Genomic DNA, 23131 nt, shown 5'->3' on the forward strand with positions numbered 1-23131 from the left:
CCTTGACTCGATCATTCCGAAAATACTCTGCTCCTGGTACCCCTTTGTTACTGGAGACTGAGCGCCAAGTTCGCGAGCTGCACTTTCAATACTGGGCGCCTCGTTGCCAGGGCAACCATTCCTGACCCGCACAACTCTGCGACCTCCATGCTATTGGCTTGAGGACGCAGGGTGCGTGTGACGTCACTGCGCGGCGCCGCAAGATCCGGGAACTCTGCGAAACCTGCTTTTCCCGGTCCCCAGCGGCCGGCGACGGGACCGGCGGCTAGTGGCCCAGCGGGTGCTGGTTGGTTGGTGTGCAGATCGTGGTGGGAAAGAGGAGCGGTAGGAATGGGTCCCTAGAGCGGTGAGCTGCACACGTGCGGGGATCCGCTGTGCCACTCTCATTCTCTCGGCGAAGGCGGCTTCCTGTCTGATCAGTTGCTATGGCCACGGGACCACGCTGCTAAGGAGGTTGGAGATGCTGAGCGCCATGAGCGCGCCCTTCCTGGTCTGCCTTTGGTTTAGAGTTGCCTTATTTGAAACTGGCGCCGTTACCCACTCTTATCTGACTTTCTTTAAAAAAGAAAAAAAAAAAAAGCGAAACACAACTCTTTTTTTCTCCATGTTTTCCTCTCCATGTCCTCATTTTCTAACTTTGACAACATCCCGGCCCTGGACTGGTCTTAGGTATTGGGAAATGTGTGATGTTGCAGGCGAAGAGGCTAGGGAAATGGAAAGGAAATATGAAGACCCTTAATACTGGCTCTTTGGGTTTTCTTTATGGTGAAAAGGGTTGGGATAGGTGAATACTGGGCTGTGTCGCTATTCTTTGAAATTTGAAGGAGCTTTAGAGATGGAGTTCACCTTCTTTTGTGGGGCTCCTGTTAACACTTTGGGGACCTTCCAAACACCAGATGAGAGAGTAGGAAGAAAAGTGACTTCTGTCTCTGGAATTTAGCAGTTAGTTTAGTGCAGTGGTCTCAGAGGCAAGTGTGGGAAGAATAGGTACGTGGAAAAAGAAATAAGATATATTGAGCTGTCCAAAACAATCAAAGAAAAGTACTCTTTCCTAGCACAGACCCAGATGCCTGTAACCCCTTGTAGATGACCCGCAGCATCTAAGGAAACCTAAGGTGAAAAATGAGGGGTCCACCGTGGGGCCTTGCTTAATTTGTTTGCTCTCTTGATATTGTGACATAGTTTAGGTGTTGGGGTTAAGTGGATTAATAGATTCTAGTGTTTATTTAGAATCTTTATATTGGTTTGTAAAAGATTGAATGGTATCCTTTGTAATATTTATAACACAAAAGAGTTACTTTTTCACTTCTTCCCACCATTAACCGCCCTCACATGTTATTTAATGAAAAAGCTAGTGTAAGATGAATTAACCTTTTTTCCCTTTTACAAACAATTCATGCTCTGGGTTTGTTGGTGATGGTGTGCTCCCAGGTGGATATTATTTTTTAAAAATTGAGTGCACTTCATTTGTCTGTAAGGTAAAGGGTGATACTTTTAACAGTAACTGAAAAACTATTTTGGAAAGAAGTTCTAACATAGGTGTTTTGGAAGTGGACAGGGAAATGTTTGCATCATTGTGTGTGTGTATGTTTTGGTATTGTTGCTGAAAATTGCATAATTGTATCACACATAAAAACTGTCCTGTATACTTAAAACCTTTGGAAGCTCAATATTCTAACATGTTTTTCAAATGAAGAGTTTCAGTAGTCTTTTGAACTTATTCAAAATCTAATGTAGCACTTTCCAGTTAGTACCTTATAGAAACAGCTGTTTGACATAAAGGAACATAGAAATTGTGTCATTCCAACTTGTTGAATAATCACTGAATGGCAGTATTAGGTTGCACTTTAAATAGGTCATAATTAAAGTCTGTGTTAGCTTAGGATAGGATCTAACAAATTTAATGAGCTAATAATTACTATATTTTTAGAAAATGCCTTGGGGATGAATGTGAAGTGTGATATTGGGAAGTAACTCATCTGCTGGTAGCAGGCTGAGAAAATTAGGTCAGCATATCAAATTAAGGAAATCGAAATTTAAAATTACTCTGTTACAGAAATAATCTTACATTTAGTTTATCTTGGCAGGGTACTTTGATCTGGTCACATTGTATTTAAAATATTTGGAGGCTGGATGTTATTACATGGAACTTTGCCCTCCTTGTAAAGATTTCTAATTTGTCAAGTCAATTAAAATAATCTCATGTTATTACTCGTTTAAGAAGTCATCAATGTTTATATTGAAGAAGAGAGAACTAAAGAGTTGTGATTTGTGTCCCCAGATATTTGAAAAGCTGTCATTTACAAGTAGAAGACTACATCTATGTGGCCTTAAGAGAAGATCTTATAGAGAAATGACTATATTAAAGACTTGAAGTGGGAAGTACTCTAATGGAAGAATATTTGGAGCGTCATGTAAATGGGGGAATGGAGTAATCAAGGAGAAATAAGGAAGCGAGGCAGAAATCCAAGTGCTGTGGAAACGTGCATTTGAGAAACTGATTATCAGGAAAGCCTGCGTGGAACTTGGGTTTGGAGCTAGACCTAGAAATACCAGCGGGCAGTTGAGTGTATAAGTCTGGGTGTGGTGGAAGATTCTTTGAAATAATTTGATTTGGCAGGAAAACAAGGGCTACAAATTAGAGACCGCCTGTTAGCAAAGAGGGAATTATGGGAGAGGGAGAAGTGAACCATCATTCACTGGGTAAGCTTGACATATCTTCTTTAACCTTCAGTAATAGCTTTGATAGGATTAGTATCTCCCCCATTTTCAGAGCTCAAGAAATCAAGGCTTAGGAAGATTAAACAATCTGCTTCGGTTCATAAACCTGTGATTAGTAAAGAGGAGAGGCAGTCCCAAATCTGAGCCCAGAGCTCCTTCTACTTCATCATGTCACATTGATCATATCTGTAGGGTTGAGTGTGGGAAACGGAAGAAAAGGAGACAATAGAGATCCTGCATTTTTCAGCCTGAGAGATCAGAAAACTGGTGGTACTTTGAACTGACAGGCAGTTCATAACTTCAGTGTGAAAACCTCAGTTTGGGTGATGTTAAGTTTAAGGGGTCCGTTTAGTAGGCGAGTTCATTACGTCACTGGAAATGTAGCACTTGATATGCAGATGTGAACACTGGGACTCTGGAAATACAGAGGCCAGAGAAAGTGGAGACAGTACAGGACGTGCCAACCACTTTCCCCAGAAATCTACTCTATATTTTCTGTATATGGCCAGAGGATTACAACTGAGTTTCTAAAAATGTATTTGGACTGTTTGAATGGAAAAATGCGTATTTTTATACATTTTGCTTACAGATTTTTAAAAAAAATTTCATTGGCGTGACAGATGCTTTTTAATTTACTGTTATTGGTATTATTAAAGTTGATAATTTTCATATTTTCTTACTGCCTTTTTAGGCATTTTGCTCCATACCATACATTTTCTGTGGCGCTTTTACTGTATTTCCTACTCTGTTAGGTTTGGACTTTACATTGTTAATGAATCCTCCTCCCCAGAAACAATGTTGAAATCAAGTTTCATGTAACTGCAGGAATAAAGGAGAAGCCATGCAGAAATCAGAGTGCCATAGGGGCGTACAGATGAGAAACAGACTTACAGGTACAGAATGTTGCTTTTTAAATGAAGAGGTATATTTTGTTAATGACACACTGTTTTGTACGGATGAATGCAGGGTGAGCTTTCACTTCTTTTTTGTTGATGTTCTGGTTTTTTCAGATAACTGTGATCAAAGGACATCATCAAGTGCACAAGTAAAACATGGGACTAGAGTTCAACAAAGCAAATCTTCATCATCAACCAGTTCTCCAGAATCTGCAAGAAAACTTCATCCTCGACCAAGTGATAAACTTAACCCTAAAACAATTAACCCGGTAGGTACAAAAGAGATTCCTGACTTAGTAGGTTTTCCAAAGTATTAGACTTTTATATACTGTTGAGCCATTCTGAATGGTATCCCGTTTCTTTTATTAGTTTTAAACTAGTTGTGAAGGAAGGCATATGGTAATCATGATGAAGAATGGAGGTAATACTGAGTGTGGGAATGAGAAGGTGTAAACTAGAAATCAGTTGGCTTTGGTATGTCATATCACATTCATGGATGAGTACTGTAGAGTATAAAATAAATTGCATATCAGCTTTATTTCTTTTAAAATTTACTGTGATTATTGTCCTTCCCAATATCAATGAATAACCTTCTAATTCCATTGCCTAGAATGAATTACATGCTTTCATAGTTGCATAAAGACCTCTGACCATTTCTTTATGACCTGCAAATTAGCTCCACCAGAATTCCGCTTTCTTTTGCTTTCTCAGAGCAGATTAATCACATTTAACAAATATAAGATTTATATACATTAAAAGTACATAACTGTAAGTTTCTAGGTCAGTTTATCCACAAAGTAAACACACTTGTGCTCCAACACCAGATGGTGTTTGGTCGAGCCTTGCATAGATGATGATGGTTTCAGCCTTTAAAGGGGATTATGAGAGTGGCTGAGACACAGACTTCGATGGCAGATAGAATACAGCAGATACTTAAGCAAGGGTACAATGAACTATCCAAAGGCAAGTTTGTCTGACTTTATAAAAGAAAAATGGAAAATAGTTTAAGCTTCTGTGTCCCTTTGCTTCTTTTTGTCATTTGCAGCGTCAAGAAATTTTAGGTTCTTTGACCATCCTGACTGTACATATTTGAATGGAGGACAAGTAGGACGTATGTGATATGCAGGAATCTACTTTGCGTGTACACCTTTTCTCCATTTAGCCTTCACTTTGAAAGGTCACAGTGGAGGAGGGGTGGAAAGATATCTTATCTTTATTGTATTTGTTTATAATGTTTAGATTTTAAAATACTTATCTATAGTATGCTTATTTTCTATGTGGTTTCAGCTACCTCCAAGCCTCTGAAACAAAGGGTAAAGGAAATACAAAATGTGGAGAGGATTGATCATTTTTCTGAGTAGAATGATACAAGCTTGGTGGGCTTGAAAGGCAGGATGTCTGTTTGCCTTTGACCTCAGCAGGATTGAAATTGATTAGGTATCACTAAGTGGAGATGATAGTAATAATTATTATATTCTTGTCTTTTTTTTTTTTTTTTTTAATTTTAGTTTGGTGAACAGCCAAGAGCCCCTTCTGCCTTTGCAGCTATTTACTCTAAGGGAGGTATTCCTTGCAGGTAAGATCAATACAAGTTATAACTGACTATGTTATTCAAAATAATTGAGTAAAATCAATACAGTTTTCATTTTAACTGTATTGAAAGTTTTATTTACTAGGAAGGTTGAAATAAAGGTGAATTATTTATTCATAGTTTGTCTTTTGGATTGATATAGATCCTGGGACACTGTTGAAAAAAATAATTTTAATTCCAAAAGAGAATAATTGATAAATCTATAGTAAACCACCAGATAATTGAAGAAGTTGACTAAAACAGTTTCTAAAACAGTTTAAGCATTCATAGGCTTGGGGAAATTTCAGATAAATAATCCCTTTTGTCTGAACTGGAAGTTGACAATTCAGTGAAGTTGTTTTGTTATTTTAGAATTATATTTCAGAAATCAGATATTTCAAATTTTATTTGAACTTATATTTCTTAATGAGTAGTATAGCTGTTTGTTTTTCTTTTGATGTAATTTTTGTATTCTTTCTGGGTAGACATCAAGCTATTTTAAAGAAAGCAATGCAGGTCACTAATAGAGGGCTATGCTTTTAAGAGTTCACTACTGAGAAACATTAATTTCTTCTAAGTATATCCAGTTTTAACCTGTTGTAGATGATAGAACATTTTATTTTCATTGTGGAAAGAATAATCATAGCATTCTTTTTGGTGTTTGAAATGTAAAGAAATGTAGTTTTTTAATGATATTTTCAGATTTGGAGTGCTAGGAGTGAAAAGTAAGCTCAGGAGGCATTTTTAAATTTATTATTGTTACTATTTTGTATTTACATTCTGAACTGAAACTGTTTTAAAGGTCTTATACCTTCTCCCCACTCTGAGAATTTATTATTGCTAAAAATGTGAAAACAGTGCTGCCTAGGCTTCTTGGGATTATGAAAATAACACTTTCGTGTTCTTTAGAAGATGCCATGGACGGAGGAGCCTGGTGGGCCACAGTCCATGGGGTCGCTAAGAGTCGGACACGACTGAGCAACTTCCCTTTCACTTTTCGCTTTCATGCACTGGAGAAGGAAATGGCAACCCGCTCCAGTGTTCTTGCCTGGAGAATCCCAGGGATGGGGGAGCCTCATGGGCTGCCGTCTGTGGGGTCGCAGAGTCGGACACGACTGAAGCGACTTAGCAGCAGCAGCAGCAGCAGCGGAAGGTGCCAAGTTGAGAACATTACAAAAGGAGTTGGGTGTAATGAATAAATTCTCTGGCATGAGTGTGGTGATGTTTCCATGGATGGATTCATACATCAAAACTTACCAAATTTTACACTGTATTCACAGTGTCCATTTTTATTTCAAGTTCTGCTTCAATAAAGGCTGTTAAGATTTTTTTTTTTAAAAAAAGCAGCAACAGCAGAGACTTTAATTCAAGGAGCTACCACTTTTTCACCCTGCATGGGCCGTTGCATATTCCTGGCCTCAGTTTTCTTCTCTTTAACAGAAATAAAAGCTGGCTTTCCTTTAGATTATTTCTGTTTAGGTTAAATGATATATGGGCTTCTCATGTGTCGTTAGTTGTAAAGAACTCACTTGCTAGTCCAGATGAAAGAGACACCAGTTCAATCTCTGGGCCAGGCCCCTGGAGGAGGGCTTGGCAACCTACTCCAGTATTCTTTTTTTTTTTTAATTAATTATTTTAATTGGAGGCTAATTACTTTACAGTATTGTGGTAGTTTTTGCCATACACTGATATGAATCGGCCATGGGTGTACATGTGTCCCCCCGTCCTGAACCCCCTGTCACCTCCCTCCCCATCCCATCCCTCTGGGTCATCCCAGTGCACCAGCTTTGAGTGCCGTTTCATGCATCAAACTTGGACTGGTCATCTATTTCACATATGGTAATATACATGTTTCAGTGCTATACTCTCAAATCATCCCACCCTCTCTTTCTCCCAGAGTCCAAAAGTCTGTTCTTTATATCTGTGTCTCTTTTGCTGTCTTGTATATAGGGTCATCATTATCATCTTTCTAAATTCCATATATGTATGCATTAATATACTGTATTGCTATTTTTCTTTCTGACTTAGTTCACTTTGTATAATAGGCTCCAGTTTCATCTACCTCATTAGAACTGACTTAAATGCATTCTTTTTAATAGCTGAGTAATAATCCACTGTGTATATGTACCACAACTTTCTTACCCATTTGTCTGCTAATGGACATCTAGGTTGCGTCCATGTCCTGGCTGTTGTAAACAGTGCTGCAGTAAATATTCACTCCAGTATTCTTGCCTGGAGAAGCCCGTGGATGGAGGAACCTGGCAGGCTACAGTTCCTAGGGTCACAGAGTTGGAAACAACTGAAGTGACTTAGCATGCACAAAATACGTACCTGAAAATTAATATTGCTTATGAAAAAATACATTATTTCTAATTATCACATTTGTTTGCTTATTTTGTGATAGGTGTGCTATTGGTTTGTCTATGGATTAACTATTTTGTTATAGTTAGGACAGATGTAACATTTGCATTAAGACGCAAATAGCACTCCAAAACTGTAGGCTTAACAAATGTGGAGATGTGTAGTTTAGTCATCAAACAATTTTGTTAAAAGGGTAGGAATTTGTAGGATTGTAAATATGCAATTATTGCTCTATAAGGTGCCTTTGTAATATCTTTTAAAGTCATGAGGTTTCTGCGTGTTACAAGATACTTCTAATATGGTTATGGTGGAGAAAGAATATGTATATCCTGATTAATCACTGTTTAGTATATAAGTCTCTTGTTCTTATCACGTTCAGTGACTTTTGTATTTTAGGTTGGTCCATGGTTCAGTAAAACACAGGTTACAGTGGGAATGTCCTCCTGAAAAGCTTCCATTCGATCCTCTTCTTATTACTTTAGCTGAGGTAAATACCCTATCTTTCCTGAGTGTTTATTTTTTCTAATTGCATTAAATGTTATTTTGTAACTCATCAGTAAATCTCATTCTTTACTTTTGAAATAAAAGCCAAAGAACATATATTAAAACACCACACTTCCTTAGGAACTAATTATGAATGGTATATGTTTCTTAGAAACTGATTAATCAGCTTTATAAACATGAAATTAATCTGCACAGGGATTTGTAGATAAGTAGATAAAATATTCATACTTAATTTAAAGTGCTTGGAATCATATTGAACTAGTCAAATCAGGAGGATATCATCATTTAAACTCATACTAGAATCAGTGAACAGCGACTGTTTGGTGTTTCCTTATAGAACCTTTCACCTATATTAAGTCACCTTTAATATGATATATTTCTTAGGGAACTGATATCAACTACCTAAACATTCTTTTGGGTAACTTTCAGGGCTTTTGCCTTCTTGTACATTTAAAGTAAAATATCATAGAGATGATTTTTGTAGAGGATTTCAGAAAAACTTCTCATATATTCCTTTATATTGACATTTGTGTCAGGAACAAAGTTGGCAGAGTATTAGCCTGAAGTGAGTCAGAGATATCTTTTGTGAATGTTATTTATAAATGTATAGAATTAGAGACAGAATTTGAGAAATGAATTAACCAGTTGTACGTAATCTTAACTCGTCTTCTTTAAGACTTCAGGATCATTTTTGTTCTTGTTGCTGTTAAGAAGCAAGTCCTTACAGTAGAGCCTTGATGGTATTAATCTGAATTGGCAGTGCCTCTGGGATAAGTCATAGAGTAGTCAGGAATCCAAAAGATATGACACTGAAAAATTTCAGATTATTTTTTGCTTCACTCAAAGAAACATTTGCTTTTCCTGTAAAACTTGTGGGATGGGCCAGATGTCAGCAGAGCTGAAAAAGTAGACAGTTGTGCTGATTGAGATATCTTAATTGTAGTGAATGCTTAGAATTTCTAATTCCTCCTTCAGTTTTCCAAGTTTATTTACTCTTTTAAATGGACACATTAGTTACTACTGGGGCTTCCCAGGTGTGCTAGTGGTAAAGAACCTGCCTGCAAATGCTGGAGATGTAACAGATGTGGGTTCAATCCCTGGGTTGGGAAGATCCCTTGGAGAAGGAAATGGCAACCCACTCCAGTATTCTTATCTGGTAAATCCCATGGACAGAGGAGCCTGGCGGGCTACAGTCCATAGTGTCACAGAGTCAGACATGACTGAAGGGGCTTAGCACACAGGCATCAATTACTTCTGAAGACTACCAGCTTATCTTAGGTCTTAGCTTTTCTTAATTTGTACCTCAGCCTGCAGAATGTATTTTGGTGTAAGAAATAGTATATTTTTATGGATAGCCTATTTTGAAATTAAATTTTAATCAGTCTCTTTTAAACTTTGTGTTACAAACTAAAGATGTTTGTATTTCATTAGTTCTTTTTTGAGTTTTAAACTTTTTATATATGGTAGCACACGATTTTTTAGATGAATCAAAACTATAGTGATACCTTTGAAAACATACTGTAGCTAATCATAAGATGGGGGCAGTGCTTTGACTTGAGGAATCCTTAAAGGAACTCTGAGTTTAGTTTAGATCTTATAGAATCAATCTTTTAAACATCTGTTTTTCCAAACACCACTGTTTTTATTTCTGCCCTGCGTAAACTTTTCTCTTTCCCCTCTCCTCATTTAATAATGGCGAAGCAGTGACAGAACCACTACTACTGAATCCATTTCCCCTTGACCTAAGGCTCCTCAGCTCTAAAATGAACAGGATAGGGCTGCTCCCAAGACCGTAGAATCTGTGCTCTGTGGAGCCAGTGTGCTTGGCAGCGTAGTTTTCAAAAGCATGACGGCATGTAGGAAAAGAAGTGTTTCATCACCATTTAGAAGCAGGTAGTTTTGTTTGGGTTTTTTTTTTTTTTTTTTTTGGCTATATGGCATGCAGGCGTGCAGGATTAATTTCCTAATCAAGGATCAAACATTTGTCCCTCACAGTGGAAGCATGGAGTCCAGTTTTCCCCCATATTTTTGTTTGACTTTCTGATGTTAAAAATGGCATTTGAAATCTTACAATGCATTTTAAACATAGTATAAGATTTGTCTTCTAAGTATCTTAGTATTTCAATGTGAAGGAGATATAATATTTTAGAGACTCATTAAACAAGTTGCAAAGTCATCTTTAAGGTAGGGAGTCCAACATTTTGCAGTTATAAAGTGGGATTTAGTAGCATAGATTTTAGACTAATTTGTTGTGATTTCTGGCAGTGTTTGGGAGTGTAAACAACATGTTTTTGGTATCATAGTAAGTTTTTTTCTTCTCTTTCTTTTTATTTACCTTTCCTCTCTTTCATCCTCCTTCATCTTTTTTTTTCTTTTTTTTTTCATTTATTTTTCCTTGCTTCTCCTTTGCTTTTCCCTGTTCCTTTTATTTTTTTTCTTATTACTTTTTTTCCTTTCCTTCTTGGTTAAAGATCCTTTTTGTCTCATGCATATCCCATGTTCCACAACTTCTTAGTTTAATTAAAATTGTAATGATTGAAATTATATTTCACAAATAGGAAAATAATACTAAAACTTGATTTCACTTACATGAGTAATGGGTAGTAAATCTGTTTTTTGTTTGTTTGTTTTGGCAGGGTCTGAGAGAGACTAAACATCCATACACCTTTGTGTCAAAGGAGGGTTTTAGAGAATTACTTTTGGTCACAGGTGCTCTTGAGAAAGCTGTGCCTTTGCTTCCTAGACTGATTCCTGTGCTGAAGGCAGCTCTGGTATGTCCTTGATTCCTTTAGACTTTCTGCAGTACATTTAGAATATTTTACATCTTTTTTTTCCTTTCAAATATTATGCAAATTTGTTCTTTACCTGTGATTTCAATGTGTGTGCAGAATTCGGCCACTGCTTTTCAGGGCCAGATGATTCCTTACTGGAAGATACCTTTAGAAGATGTACTGAAGGTAAAGAGGGACATCTTGAGTAGTTAGAGAAAATAATGAACCTGAAGTCAGTCTTTCTGTAGGCTACAATGTATTTTATTTAATGTTTCAGTCAACCCAAGTTTATTTTTTGCTTCTAGATGTCCTGTATTAAAGATTATTTTTTTAAATCCTGGGTTTGGTTGGTCATTTTCTAATATTGAATGTTCACTTTTTCTCCACCTGCTTACCCTTTCTCCTTGTCCATCCTTGCTTTTCCCCTTTCCCTCCCTGTCTGTGTACCATGAACCACCCAACCCTCCCCAGGTCCACGTGGATGATGAAGTGTTTGAAAGAGGATTGAATGCTCTGGTGCAGTTAAGTGTCGTCGTTGGTCCTTCTCTCAACGACCATCTGAAACACCTGCTTACCAGTGTAAGTGCTGGAAAGATTGGAGAGGGCTTGTGTGTACGTATCGTTTTCTGATGTAATGGCTTCAAACTAATCATCAAAATGATTCAAAGCCTTGAAAAAAACCTCATCATCGTAACCAACAAGTATAGACATCAGACCTAGTTGTTCTTAAACATTTTTACCAATGGGCAATATAGTCTCTTCAGTTTTTGTTTGTTTGTTTGTTTGTTTTTTTAATGGAAAGCATCTGCATGAGCAAATGTAGAGTTTTGATAAAAGTAAACAGAATTGAATGGGCAAAAATTAATGAACAGTGTGAGGTCTTCATGGCTATGTGGATCATCTATGAATTCTAAGCAGAGCTTATAAGTGTTCTTGTGGAATTGGATGTTGCCAGAGCTATGTTATTCATCTTTTTCCTTTGTTTTACATTGTAATTTTTTAGTGAGTCTCTAGAATTCAGGTTTGGAGAAGGCAATGGCTTCCCCACTCCAGTACTCTTGCCTGGGAAATCCCATGGACAGAGGAGCCTCGTAGGCTACAGTCCATGGGGTCGTGAAGAGTCGGACACGACTGAGCGACTTCACTTGCACTTTTCACTTTCATGCATCGGAGAAGGAAATGGCAACCCACTCCAGTGTTCTTGCCTGGAGAATCCTAGGGACAGAGGAGCCTGGTGGGCTGCCGTCTATGGGGTCGCACAGAGTCAGACACAACTGACGCGACTTAGCAGCAGCAGCAGCAGGATTCAGGTTGAGACATTTTCCTGTTATGAGTTTAACCCTGTCACAACCTAAATTGGGATACTCTGCAGTTCAGGAGGCCCCCAGGACCACCCTTAGGTTTGCTGAAATGACTCATGGAACTCAGAGAAGCTGGTACTCAGTGTTGCAGTTTATTGCAGTGAAAGGATACAGGCTGAAATTGCCCAAGGGAGGAGCTGCGTAGAGCAGGGCCAGAAGAGACTGGGTGTGGAGCTTCTGGTTGTCTCTCTGGTGGAGCTGGGGGGCCAGCGCTTGTGGCTTCTGGCAGTGGTGTGTCGCAACAAGCATGGAGCATTGCCAGGGTGGGAAGCTCACTGGGGCCTGGGTGTCCAGGGTTCTCATTAGACGTTTGTCACATGACATCACTGTCTGCCTGCCTCGTTGACCTTGGTCTCCAGCCTCTAGAAGTTGAGCTGGTACCTGGTGCCTGGAGGCCCTGACTGTAAATCACATTGTTAGCACTGACTATCTGGTGTGGCCCAAGGCCCCAGGTAAACAAAGTCACTCTTACCTGGCAAGACCGTCCAAGAGTTTAGAGGTTTCCATCCAGGAGCGCAAGACCAAACCTTTATATGTATATCTCCCCTCTTTCTTGAGCCTCCCCGCTCTCCTCCCATCCCGCTGCTCTCGGTCGTCACAGAGCTCCAGGCTGGGCTCCCTGTGTAATACAGCAACTTCCCACTGTCTATTTTGCACATGACAGTGTACACATGTCAGTGCTACTTTCTCAGTTTGTCCCATCCTCACTTCCCCTGTCTGTGTACAGGTCCGTTCTCTGCTAGGTTCATCAGAGCCATTTTTCTAGATTCCATATATATGCATGAATATACAATCTATTTTTTTTTCTGACTTACTTGACAATGTATGGCAGGCTCTGGGTTCATCCACCTCACTACAGCTGACTCAAATTCATTCCTTCTTATGGCTAAGTAGTATTCCATTTATGTATGCACCACATCTTCTTTGTCCATTCATCTGTTGATTGACATCTAGGTTGCTTCTGTGTCCCGGCTGTTGTAAATAGTGCTGCAATGAATGTTGGGGTCCAGGTGTTTTTTAGAATTGTGGTTTTCTCAGGTTATGTGCCCAGAAATGGGAATGCTGGGTCATATGGTAGATTTAGTCCTGTTTTTTTAAGGAATCTCTGTACTGTTCTCCATAATGGCTATATCAGTTTACATTCCCACCAACAGTGCAGGAGGGTTCCCTTTTCTCTACATCCCCTCCAACATTTATTGTTTGTGAATTTTTTTGATGATGGCCATGAAAATCAATCAATTTTAGATTGCTTGGTTCAGACAATCAGCAGTTTAAGATAAATCTGCTGCTCTCTACCCGCCCATTTTGTGTCAGGTATTATTTGAGGCACAGGGAATATGATACTGAACAAAACCACGCATGCCCCCTGCCCTTGTGGGGGTTGGTTTTGTTTTGGGGGAGAAATACGTAGCAAGGACATCTGCTGAGAGAACTGGCATGAGGTAAAGAGGAAGTGAAGTGCAAAGAAAAGGATCCTTCCCCTAACTGGAAGTGGAGCTTCCTAACAGCCTCCCAGCCCTGCCCACCATGGTGGAGGGAGGAGACTAGATCTATGGTTAAACTCTCTTAACTGATTTTAGAGGTACAGTAGCGTTTATCTTCAGTCACTGACATACCTCCTCAGAGCTCTGCTTTTCCTAAGACAAGAACTGACTGAAAGGGCCTCCTCCCTTCCTGGGGTGGCAACACTTTGGGCAGACCTAGCTACCACACTGGCCTTCACACCTTCGCGAGATTCCAAGGAGTAGAGGGCCCTGGAAACAGGATATGTAGGGGCTCATCCCTGGTCTGTAAGCCACACATGGTGAGGACCACTGAGTTGCTAGCTGCTCCTCCTCCCTCCTCTCCCCACCTCACCCATTCAGCCAGAAAGGCTGCACTTTCATGTCTCACAGACTTCTACATTAGACATTTAATTGAAGAAAGGGCTCTTCTAGGAAAAAAATTTCAAAACCAGTTACTGAACGTACATACAACTGATTTTCTTCATATATGAAATAAGTCATATCCTTTGTGAGCTTCAACTCTGAGAGACTGTTCACTGACCCTAGGACAGTGATCCTCAAACTTGAAGGAAGAAATAAATACATCACCTGGGAATCTTGCTAGAAATGCAGAACGTGGACCTTTGTCCTGAGAGTCTGATAAAGTAATCTGTGGGGCTGAGAATCTGTACTTCAGTGGGTATATGTGATGAGATGGTGGTGGTTTGTGGGTCTGCCTGTGGTCATCTGTCCAAGGGTAACATGATCTGAAGAAAACGAACCTAAGATCTGTAAGAGGCACTTTTCCTTGTTCATCCCAGGACATTGATAAGCACTTTCTGTCCCCCTTTTAGAACTGCTTTTGTCACATTTTTTGTCTTTCTGGGAGTCTCTTCTGACCCTCCGTAACCTTCGATGACCTGGCTGAAAGAACCCGTTACTCAGTGCTCAGTGGTGGGAGTTGTCCTGGTCACTTTCAGACCTGGAAAGACGAAGAACCAGAAACCAGCTCTAAGACAGGGGCTTGCTAAGTGTTTGGTGATGAGGAATTCTTGCCTGGGCTCCCATTTTTTCCCGCAGAAAGTGGAGCCACGAGCAAGTCCTGCTCTGGCTGGAAGGTTCAGGTTTTTGGGTGAGTGCTGCAGATGTTTGGTGGGAGAACACAGCAAGGAGTTGTGTTGAGGGCCTGAACCGCACGGTTTCCCTCTTTGCTCCTGTTGTTCTGACTCCTGTGCTTGCTCTCATCTCAGTCAGAGCTCCCTGCCTGTCCAAGCAGGGACCTTCAGGACGTAGCTGGGGGCTTTAGGTGATCTTGTGGGTTTTAGCTGGATTCTTCTGCCTGTCACTGTTAGTGAATTATTCATGCAAATGCTCTGTTCTTTGTTGTCTCTTCCATTTTTGACTGTAGGAAACACATGTGCTTTAGAGGCTTAGCTTTCCACCATAGTCCTCCAGATGGTCTTACAAATTACAGAATGGGAAAGAGTAATTTCTTAGAAACCTTACTCTAGAATACTTATACAGTATGGTAATTCTGGAGCAGATTCTGTAAGTTTGGTATTATATCAAATAATATAAATCCATCTTTTTAAACAGGTACAGTGACATCTATTCTATGCAAGTTTTTATATTTCCTAAAAGAAGCCTTGCAATCTAAAACAAAATAAGTGGTGTTTATATGCTTACTCTATAGTAAAGATTCAATGGTATTATTTCTAGTTAGCCTATTAGTGAATGTTTACTAATGTTTATGATGAATAGTGTTATTTTTTATATCATTTCATTCTTTTAATCTTATTTTCAAAGCTTTCTAAGAGATTAAGGGACAAGAAATTCAAAGAACCAATCACCACTGCATTACAGAAGCTGGAGCAGCATGGCGGAAGTGTAAGTGAGCATTATTCCCCATAAACCGTAGTTTCTAAAAATTATAGTCATATTATAAAATTGATCATATAACATGTTATCTCACTTCAGGCTCAAGTAACTGTGTGGAGTTAATATTATTATTCTCTTTTTAGAGCTCAGAGTTTCTGTCTTGCCTAGGTCACTCAGTTTTTTTTTTGTTTTGTTTTTTTTTAATTAAAGTATAGTTGATTTACAATGTCATGTTTCAGGTGTACAGAGCAGTGATTCAGCTATATATCCGTACATATATATATATATAAACTTTTTTCAGATGCTCTTCCCTTACAGCTTACTATGAAATGTAGTTCCCTATGCTGTATATTAATAGTAGGTCACATCGTTTTTAAGCACAAGGATTCAGACCCAGGTTGTATAAATGTAGGGCCTGTGCACTTTTCACTGTTGACCGTGTAACACTCCTTTGTAGAACAGCCCTCCAGATTTTTTTTTTTGTTTAAAGTGTTTTGGACGTTTTTGCTTGTACCATTGGGAAGTTCAAAAAAAAAGGACTAAGAGGAAGAAAGAGTAGGGATTTTTTTCCTTTTATTTGTCATCTTTTCTCTCTGAACAGCTTGAAGTCTGTCTGTAAGCAAAGGTAGAGATGAGATTCCCAGGTGGCTGGGTTGTTCTGTCTGGAAGGTGCGTGTGCTCGCTTGAACCTGTGTACGTGCACACAGGGGAGTGATTTAGCCAACTAGTCTACTTGCAGGAAGGTACCAGGATGCGAGGGATTTCATTACTCTCTGTGTTGTCAAATAACTGGGTTGATTGAATTTTCGTCACTTGAAAGATGTATTCAAATATTCTAGTGTTGGAATTATTTCCATAATGTAGTGATTCAGCCATGTTTTGGATGTTACATTTAATCAGAGTTGCATGGGATTAACATTGCAGAACTCAATTTCGCTCTAGGTACTTGATTATAAAGAAAATTTACATGATCGATAGAATTTTAATATGGCAGATATTTTAGTTTAAGCATTGCCTAAATTACTTAATTTGACCAACTTCAGTGACTTTTTAAATTGATTTTTTTTTTTCATGATGAAGTTCTAGGGTAAAGTTTATAATGTGAAAGTCAATCCCTGGGCTACTAGATAATGGGTTTCTTTTTGTGTGAGTCGAGGCAGAGGGTTAACCTTCAGACACCTTGTTAAAATGCACAGAATCATACCCTAGTCAGTCCAGTATCCCTTCCCAGCACAGAAAGGAATTCTTCTTGCTTATAAATGTGCTTGCTGTTCTGAGAATTAGAATGAGAAATAATTTGCCCCGTCCTCTCTGGAATGCAAATAAACAGATGCTAAATAATGATGGCAAGACTTTCAATCTGAAACTCTGCAGATGGTTTTCACACATCCTGTGGCCTGATATTGGGCCTGGGCAACTAGAAAAGGGCAGCCCAGCACCTTAGATTTCATGGGGGTATGTGTGGAAGAGGGGACAGTTTGTGAGTAAATACAGGTTAGAAATGGGCTTCCCAGGTGGCTCAGTGGTAAAGAATCCACCTGCCAATGCAGGAGACATAGGAGATGCAGGTTTGATCCCTGGGTCAGAAAGATCCTCTGGAAGAGGAAATGGCAACCCACTCCAGTATTCTTGTCTGGAAAATTCGATGGACAGAGGAGCCTGGTAGGCTACAGTCCATAGAGTCAAAAAGAGTTGGACATGATTGAGCATACACGCAGGCACAGGTTAGAAATGGGGGAATACAGAGGATGTAGGTGACCAATTCAAGGATCCCAGTGACAGCTAGCAGAGATGTTCTCTTATTGCCACTGCATCTTATTAGTTTTTAGTCATGTTTATACAGAATAAAAAGATTTTGAAGTTATAAAAACTATTAAGTGTTGGGTATTCCCTCAGACTTTTTCTGTTCTTTTTCCCTCCTTCTAATGTCTTACATAGTATTTTAGTAAAAATTTATGTAATAGAAAGTTTTGATCACATATCAAAGACTGTCCCATGACAATTATTATTGTACTTGTCTTCAGTTCAGTCCATTCGCTCAGTCGTGTCCGACTCTTTGCGACCCCATGAACCGCAGCATGCCAGGCCTCCCTATCCATCACCAACTCCCGGAGTCTACCCAAACCCATGTCCATTGAGTCAGTGATGCCATCCAACCATCTCATCCTCTGTCGTCCCCTTCTCCTCCCGCCCTCAGTCTTTCCCAGCATCAGGGTCTTTTCAACTGAGTCAACTCTTCGCATCAGGTGGCCAAAGTATTGGAGTTTAGGGACTTTATATTCCATCATGAAATTAACGATGTTCTTCCTTTTCTAAAAACTTCAATGTTTATATCTTTTAATATTGGAGGTGGGTCTTTATGAGACAGTCTTCTCAGTATTATAGTTTCTTATTTCTTAGGGCTCGTGTGTATTACAATGATCAGAGGACTCAACTTCTGGGGAAATAGAAATATTACTTACAGACAGCCATGACGATTTTTTCTTATAACTCATCAGTTTACTATATGCCTTAAATTGAAACTGGTTCATTCTTAGCCTGATTCAGTTTTCTTTTTAAATGATGTATATGTATGTCTTGAGAAAGTACATTACAAATATACATCCTGATCTTTATCAAGCAAGTAAGAACTTACTGCATGATAGGTACTCTGTTGAGTACAGTTTAGGCATTAGATTCATTTAATCTTTGCTACAGCCGTCAGAGGTGGATTTTGTTGTTATCCCTCTTTAAAGAGCTAGAAACTGAGGTATAGAAAAGTAATGAGCCCCAGGTTTGATAGGGAAGTGATTGGCTAGAGATTGATTAAAAAACTGGTAGTCTGGTTTCTAACTACTTTTCTAGTTAAATATTTTTAAACCACAGAAAGAGACAACCTATATTCTATTTAACTCAGGAAAAAGGTTCTGTTTCTTTTTCCATCATCCTGCTCCCATGCTATTTGGTTTGTTTGTTTGGAGCTTTGAACATTATTTTAGGCACACTCCTATCAACATAGTACCTCTTAGGGGAACGCTGCATGATAACAAATGAGGCTAAAATTTTTTTCTGTTGACAGGGAAGCCTTATCATCATCAAATCTAAAATTCCGACATATTGCTCCATATGCTGTTGAAGAAAGGAGCCTGAATGACAGGTGTTAAACGCTGACCATGGGTATCTGCAGAACCTGTTCAGAGTGACTTCAGTTTATTCTTTTGTAAATCACAGCCATCCTTCATTATTACTGGCCTTGGATGGGTGTATACACAAGTCCGCCGAATCATAGTACAAGCTTTTCATCAAAAAGAAAGAATGGTTAATAATGGAAAACTATTAAAAATGTTCCATAATAGTACAATCTTGTGGGGTTAATTTTTTTCTTTATTTTTGTGATTTGTGTGAACAGCAGTTATTGGGTTCACAGTGGATAGGTTTGTATGTATTTTCTGGTGCCTTTTGTATATAGCATTTATACAGTCAGTTTGTACCTGTGTACTTACTTTTGGACATTCTGCCATTTCCTGGGTTTTATATTTATCAAGTCTATGGGAGTTTAAAATAGTGGACAAATATTTGTGAATTCACTGTTAATTATATTGTTTGTAAGTATGTATTTTATAATATAGAGTGTTTGGAAAAAATTTCTTTCCAGAGTATTCTACTTTAAGAAAAAGATTTTTAATGTGTAAATTCTCTTTTAAGTATGGTTGTTTATTACAACTCATTAAAACTACCTAAATTTAGGTGTTAATTGTATTTAAGTAAATATATGTTTATTTCATAGTCTGGAAATACTGGTTTTCAGTACATGAAGATATTCAGAAATTAAAATCTTAAAATTCTTACATGTATTCAGTTATTTTGTTGTGCTTGCTTATGTTTTATAATTAGCTTAGTTGAAAAAGCTATTCAAGTATTACTTATAAGTGTAGTTCTGAGTGTTGATGTAATAACAGCTGATTCTAGATCTTTCTACAGAGAAAGGAGTAGAGGGAGAGAAACAGAAAACAAGAAGACCCTCCACCTTCTGGGCAGGAGGAGAGCCTTAGGGCCCTGAGTAGCCACACCAAGTCCAAGGCTGACTGAGCCTTCTGAAGAGATGGAGATTAGAGCAGCAGCTCCATCCCAGAAGGAGCTTCCTTGGTGGCTCAGACAGTAAAGAATCCGCCTGCAGTGTGGGAGACCCAGGTTCGATCCCTGGGTCGGGAGGATCCCCTGGAGAAGAGAATGACTACCCACTTCAGTATTCTTGCCTGGAGAGTCCCGTGGACAGAGGAGCCTGGCAGGCAACAGTCTTGGGGTCACAAAGAGTTGGACACGATTGAGCATGTTCACAGTCTCACATTCTATCCCAGAAGGATGTTCACCCTTTCTTTATTCCATTCCTCAGACATGTGGATTGCTCTCTTTGTGTAGATAATTCTCATTTCAGGTGCAATCTCACAGATGTAATTTAAAATCTGAGTGACTTGTAAAGAGTGCTAACTGCAGAGATGCTCCTTCCGCCTCAGGTCTCCTGTCCTTCCTGGCCCCTGCCTCACCCCTTCTTCCCTCAAGTCTACTCCCATCACATCCTCAGGCCCCATCAGTTCCCAAGCCGGCCTGCCCACTGGCCTTGCTCTGGCTCTCTCTCCTTGCACTTTAGCACCACCCAGAGACCAAGATCTCTACAGTTTAGAAATCCCATAAGAAAAACTTCATGTGTTTAGTCTAGCAATTATAAAATTTATTGAAATAAAGACCTGTAACATAGACAGTAGAGTTATAAACATTTTATTTGCTTTTATTTTTTCGTTTTGAAATACAAAATGTGCACATTGAGTTTACACAAACACGCGATGGCCAAGTTCAGTGTACATGTATTGTACTACTCTTAATTTCTACACTGGTGATAGCAGGGCAGCTTTCAACATCCTATGTCTACACCAGAATAGATACCTGATTTATTGTTGCAGAGACAGTTGCAAATTTCCTCCTACTCTAGCCTCTTGGTCTTGGTGATATTTCTGCAAAACAAGGAAGGTGTGTGTATCTTTAGTAATACTGTGGCAGCTTTATGATTTTGGCTTAAGGTCATTAAAAATAATCTGAATAATTGGAGTTTTATGATGAGCTAAATCATAATACAATCCAGAGGAGTTGCTTAGCATTTATATTCATTTTCTACTAAATTTGGGTATTCTAGTGCTTAATATAATGGAATCAGTGCTTTCAAAGTGAATTCTGCTTGCTGTTTGTATCTAGTAGGCATTGGGGTAGCCGAGATTTCTTTGTCCCTCAATGGCGCATAATGTAAAGGTGCCAGGAGGGAGTCAGGATGGAATAGGCCTTGAATGCGGTTAAGAATGAACTTGCTAAGCATTGCCATGGAGTAGAGGACAGATGTCCTGACCCTTTTCATAAGCCTGTGGACATCCTCGCTTTGTTTCACACCTTCTTGGACTTCCACTTAGTGACAGAAAACAGTCAACCTATAGGATTGAACAAATCCAAAATTACATATATCATGTAGGCCTTGGCTATAATATGTATTATGAAAAACTGAGAAGTGCTTATTAAATAAGCTCTATTAGGCATATGCGGGCTTCTGGGATAATTTGTTTTGCATTATAAAAAATGCCAGATAAATGAATATCTTAACAGAAGGCAGCAAATCCAGAGAAACCGGGACTATGTGTGTGTGTGTGTGTGTTTTCCCCCAATTATAGTAATCTTGTTTACTTAAAGTATAACTGGAATTACAGTATTCAAACATGGAAACTAATAGCTGGAAATTAAGTACAGATGCTACTATTTTAGAAAACCGTTTAAAATCCTGGGGCTGAATACATAGAAGTGAGTAGCAAAAAACACTGATATTTTAAAATCACCAATAATGTGAAAGCTTCAATAATCACATGGCTAAAGAATGAATAAAACTATATGCCAGATTCTATTCCTTTTGAGTATTCACAGGGTATGAAATGACTTAGAACATCCCATGGACTCGGTGGCATTATGAAAAGGATGCAGATTTATAAATGGAAAACTGAAATCTTTTGGGGGTTGCTTTATATTAAAACAAAGCTTGTTTGCATAATGTGCCTCATTGTAAAGCTGAGCAATCTATGCTAAAAGTGGTAGCTCCAGCTTTGTGTGATAGAATCGTTCACATTTGTCTGTTTGAGGACGTATTTAACAAGTTAAATCACATTTTCAAAGAGCTGCATGGAGCGCATGATGTTTTCATCCTGTAAGGGAGAAACAGTGGAATGAAATTCACCATATCTGTAAAGGAAAGTGCACTATTTTGCCTCTAAGGATCGCCAGCCCCCACCAACCTCCTGTGCCAAATGTTCAAATACTGTCTGCAAATGTAAATACGCTTCTATCCATTTTCCATGCTGAGACTATGGAGAGCCCATTTTATGTTTTGCTGAGTCCACCAAGCTTTAAAGACCTATTTAGCTCTGACTTGGTGATAAGAGAGGATATTTCTCCAATTAGAATGCCAGTACGGAAACTGGAGAGGTAGCACAGAGCGTATACAAAGTGAGCAATGCAAACTGCCGTATCTGGTCATCAGAGGCCAAATCACAGGGACTTGTACTAATGGAAGGAGACAGGGTTTGTATGTGAGCTAAGAGTCAACTTCATGAAGCTTGGAAGTTGGGATTTAGGAGATGGGTTGGCAGTAATTACATCTGTCCTTCTGAGTCTCTTAGAGATAAATCTGTGACCTTTAGGAACATTTAGAAAGGAATGGTCTCTCAATGCCAGGGAAAGGATTGTTTGGAAGAAACCATTGCCCAGTATCTGCAGTTTAGTATATTCCTCTGAAACTTAAGGGGACAGATGATGGGGTACTTGGAGATTGTGACCATTTATAGTAATGGAAAATGGTAGCAGAACTGATGACATCCACTGCTGGAGGCCAGGTAACACCGCCATTAGCAGGTTGATGTCACCAAGTTAATTCAGAGAGACCATGACATTGAAATATGAGTTGAAAAGCAAGCAGGCATCAGAAAAGGGAAAGTATATCAATTTGAAAATAATTAGAGTAAAACACCAGCAAACTTTCTGTCTCCAAAATTATTTTTAAAACTCTTTAATTGTTCTACCCACATACCAAGTCAAATAATTCTAGGTATGCTAAATCTGGTCTGCCACCAGATTGTGGAGAACCACGTGGACTTTTACTCAGGGAGGATTTTCTGCTGTTTAATTTTGTGACTATTTTGTTGAGCCAAAGACATATCTTGTTCACATACACTGAAGCAATGGTGTTTATATTAGAAATTGGATATAAATTTGGTCAGTGATACACTGCTGGCCATACTGGAATTCTAAATCTCTGGAAGATATGATAGACAAGATATATTCTAGTTCTGGGGAAAGAACAATTCAAATCTCACATATATTTTATCCTCAGTGATGAATATTCTAAAGGATTTGAAGAGCAAAAACACACTCTACAACCTTCACCTCTCCAGGGCTTCCCTCATAGCCTGCCTCAGGGTGTGTTGACTAATAGAATGTGTAAATTGGTGATTGTTTTCACAGTGGTAGGCTTGTTGCATGTCAGTTGTGTAGAAGTGATGACTTTAGGCATATGACCTTT

General features: G+C 38.9%; 2 protein-coding genes across 8 annotated transcripts in view; one reads left to right on the top strand and one right to left on the bottom strand.

Moving 5' to 3' along the window:
* Positions 201-19367, top strand: PACRGL (PARK2 coregulated like). 5 transcript variants are annotated; one of them, XM_018049331.1, is made up of 10 exons: positions 201-2703; positions 3547-3614; positions 3732-3886; positions 5126-5193; positions 7945-8035; positions 10689-10823; positions 10941-11009; positions 11295-11402; positions 15475-15555; positions 18605-19367. In XM_018049331.1, exons 2-10 carry the CDS (start codon positions 3563-3565, stop codon positions 18659-18661), a joined length of 816 nt encoding a protein of 271 aa, XP_017904820.1. In that variant the 5' UTR covers positions 201-2703; positions 3547-3562; the 3' UTR covers positions 18662-19367. The 5 variants fall into 5 exon arrangements, with proteins under 5 accessions (XP_017904820.1, XP_005681518.1, XP_005681517.1 ...); XM_005681461.3 differs by having other exon boundaries at positions 201-490; XM_005681460.3 differs by having other exon boundaries at positions 201-453.
* KCNIP4 (potassium voltage-gated channel interacting protein 4) overlaps positions 20285-23131 on the bottom strand; it is a 1310185-nt gene continuing 1307338 nt past the window's right edge. For 2 of the 3 annotated variants that reach the window (XM_018049335.1, XM_018049334.1), the window contains exon 8: positions 20286-21758. In XM_018049335.1, the coding sequence (XP_017904824.1) occupies positions 21711-21758 (48 nt within the window). In that variant the 3' untranslated portion in view covers positions 20286-21710. Of the gene's footprint in view, positions 21759-23131 lie in introns of all 3 variants that reach the window. The other variant, XM_005681464.3, reaches the window with a different exon arrangement.

The sequence above is a fragment of the Capra hircus genome, chromosome 6, assembly GCF_001704415.2.
Source record: "Capra hircus breed San Clemente chromosome 6, ASM170441v1, whole genome shotgun sequence".
Lineage (NCBI taxonomy): Eukaryota > Metazoa > Chordata > Mammalia > Artiodactyla > Bovidae > Capra > Capra hircus.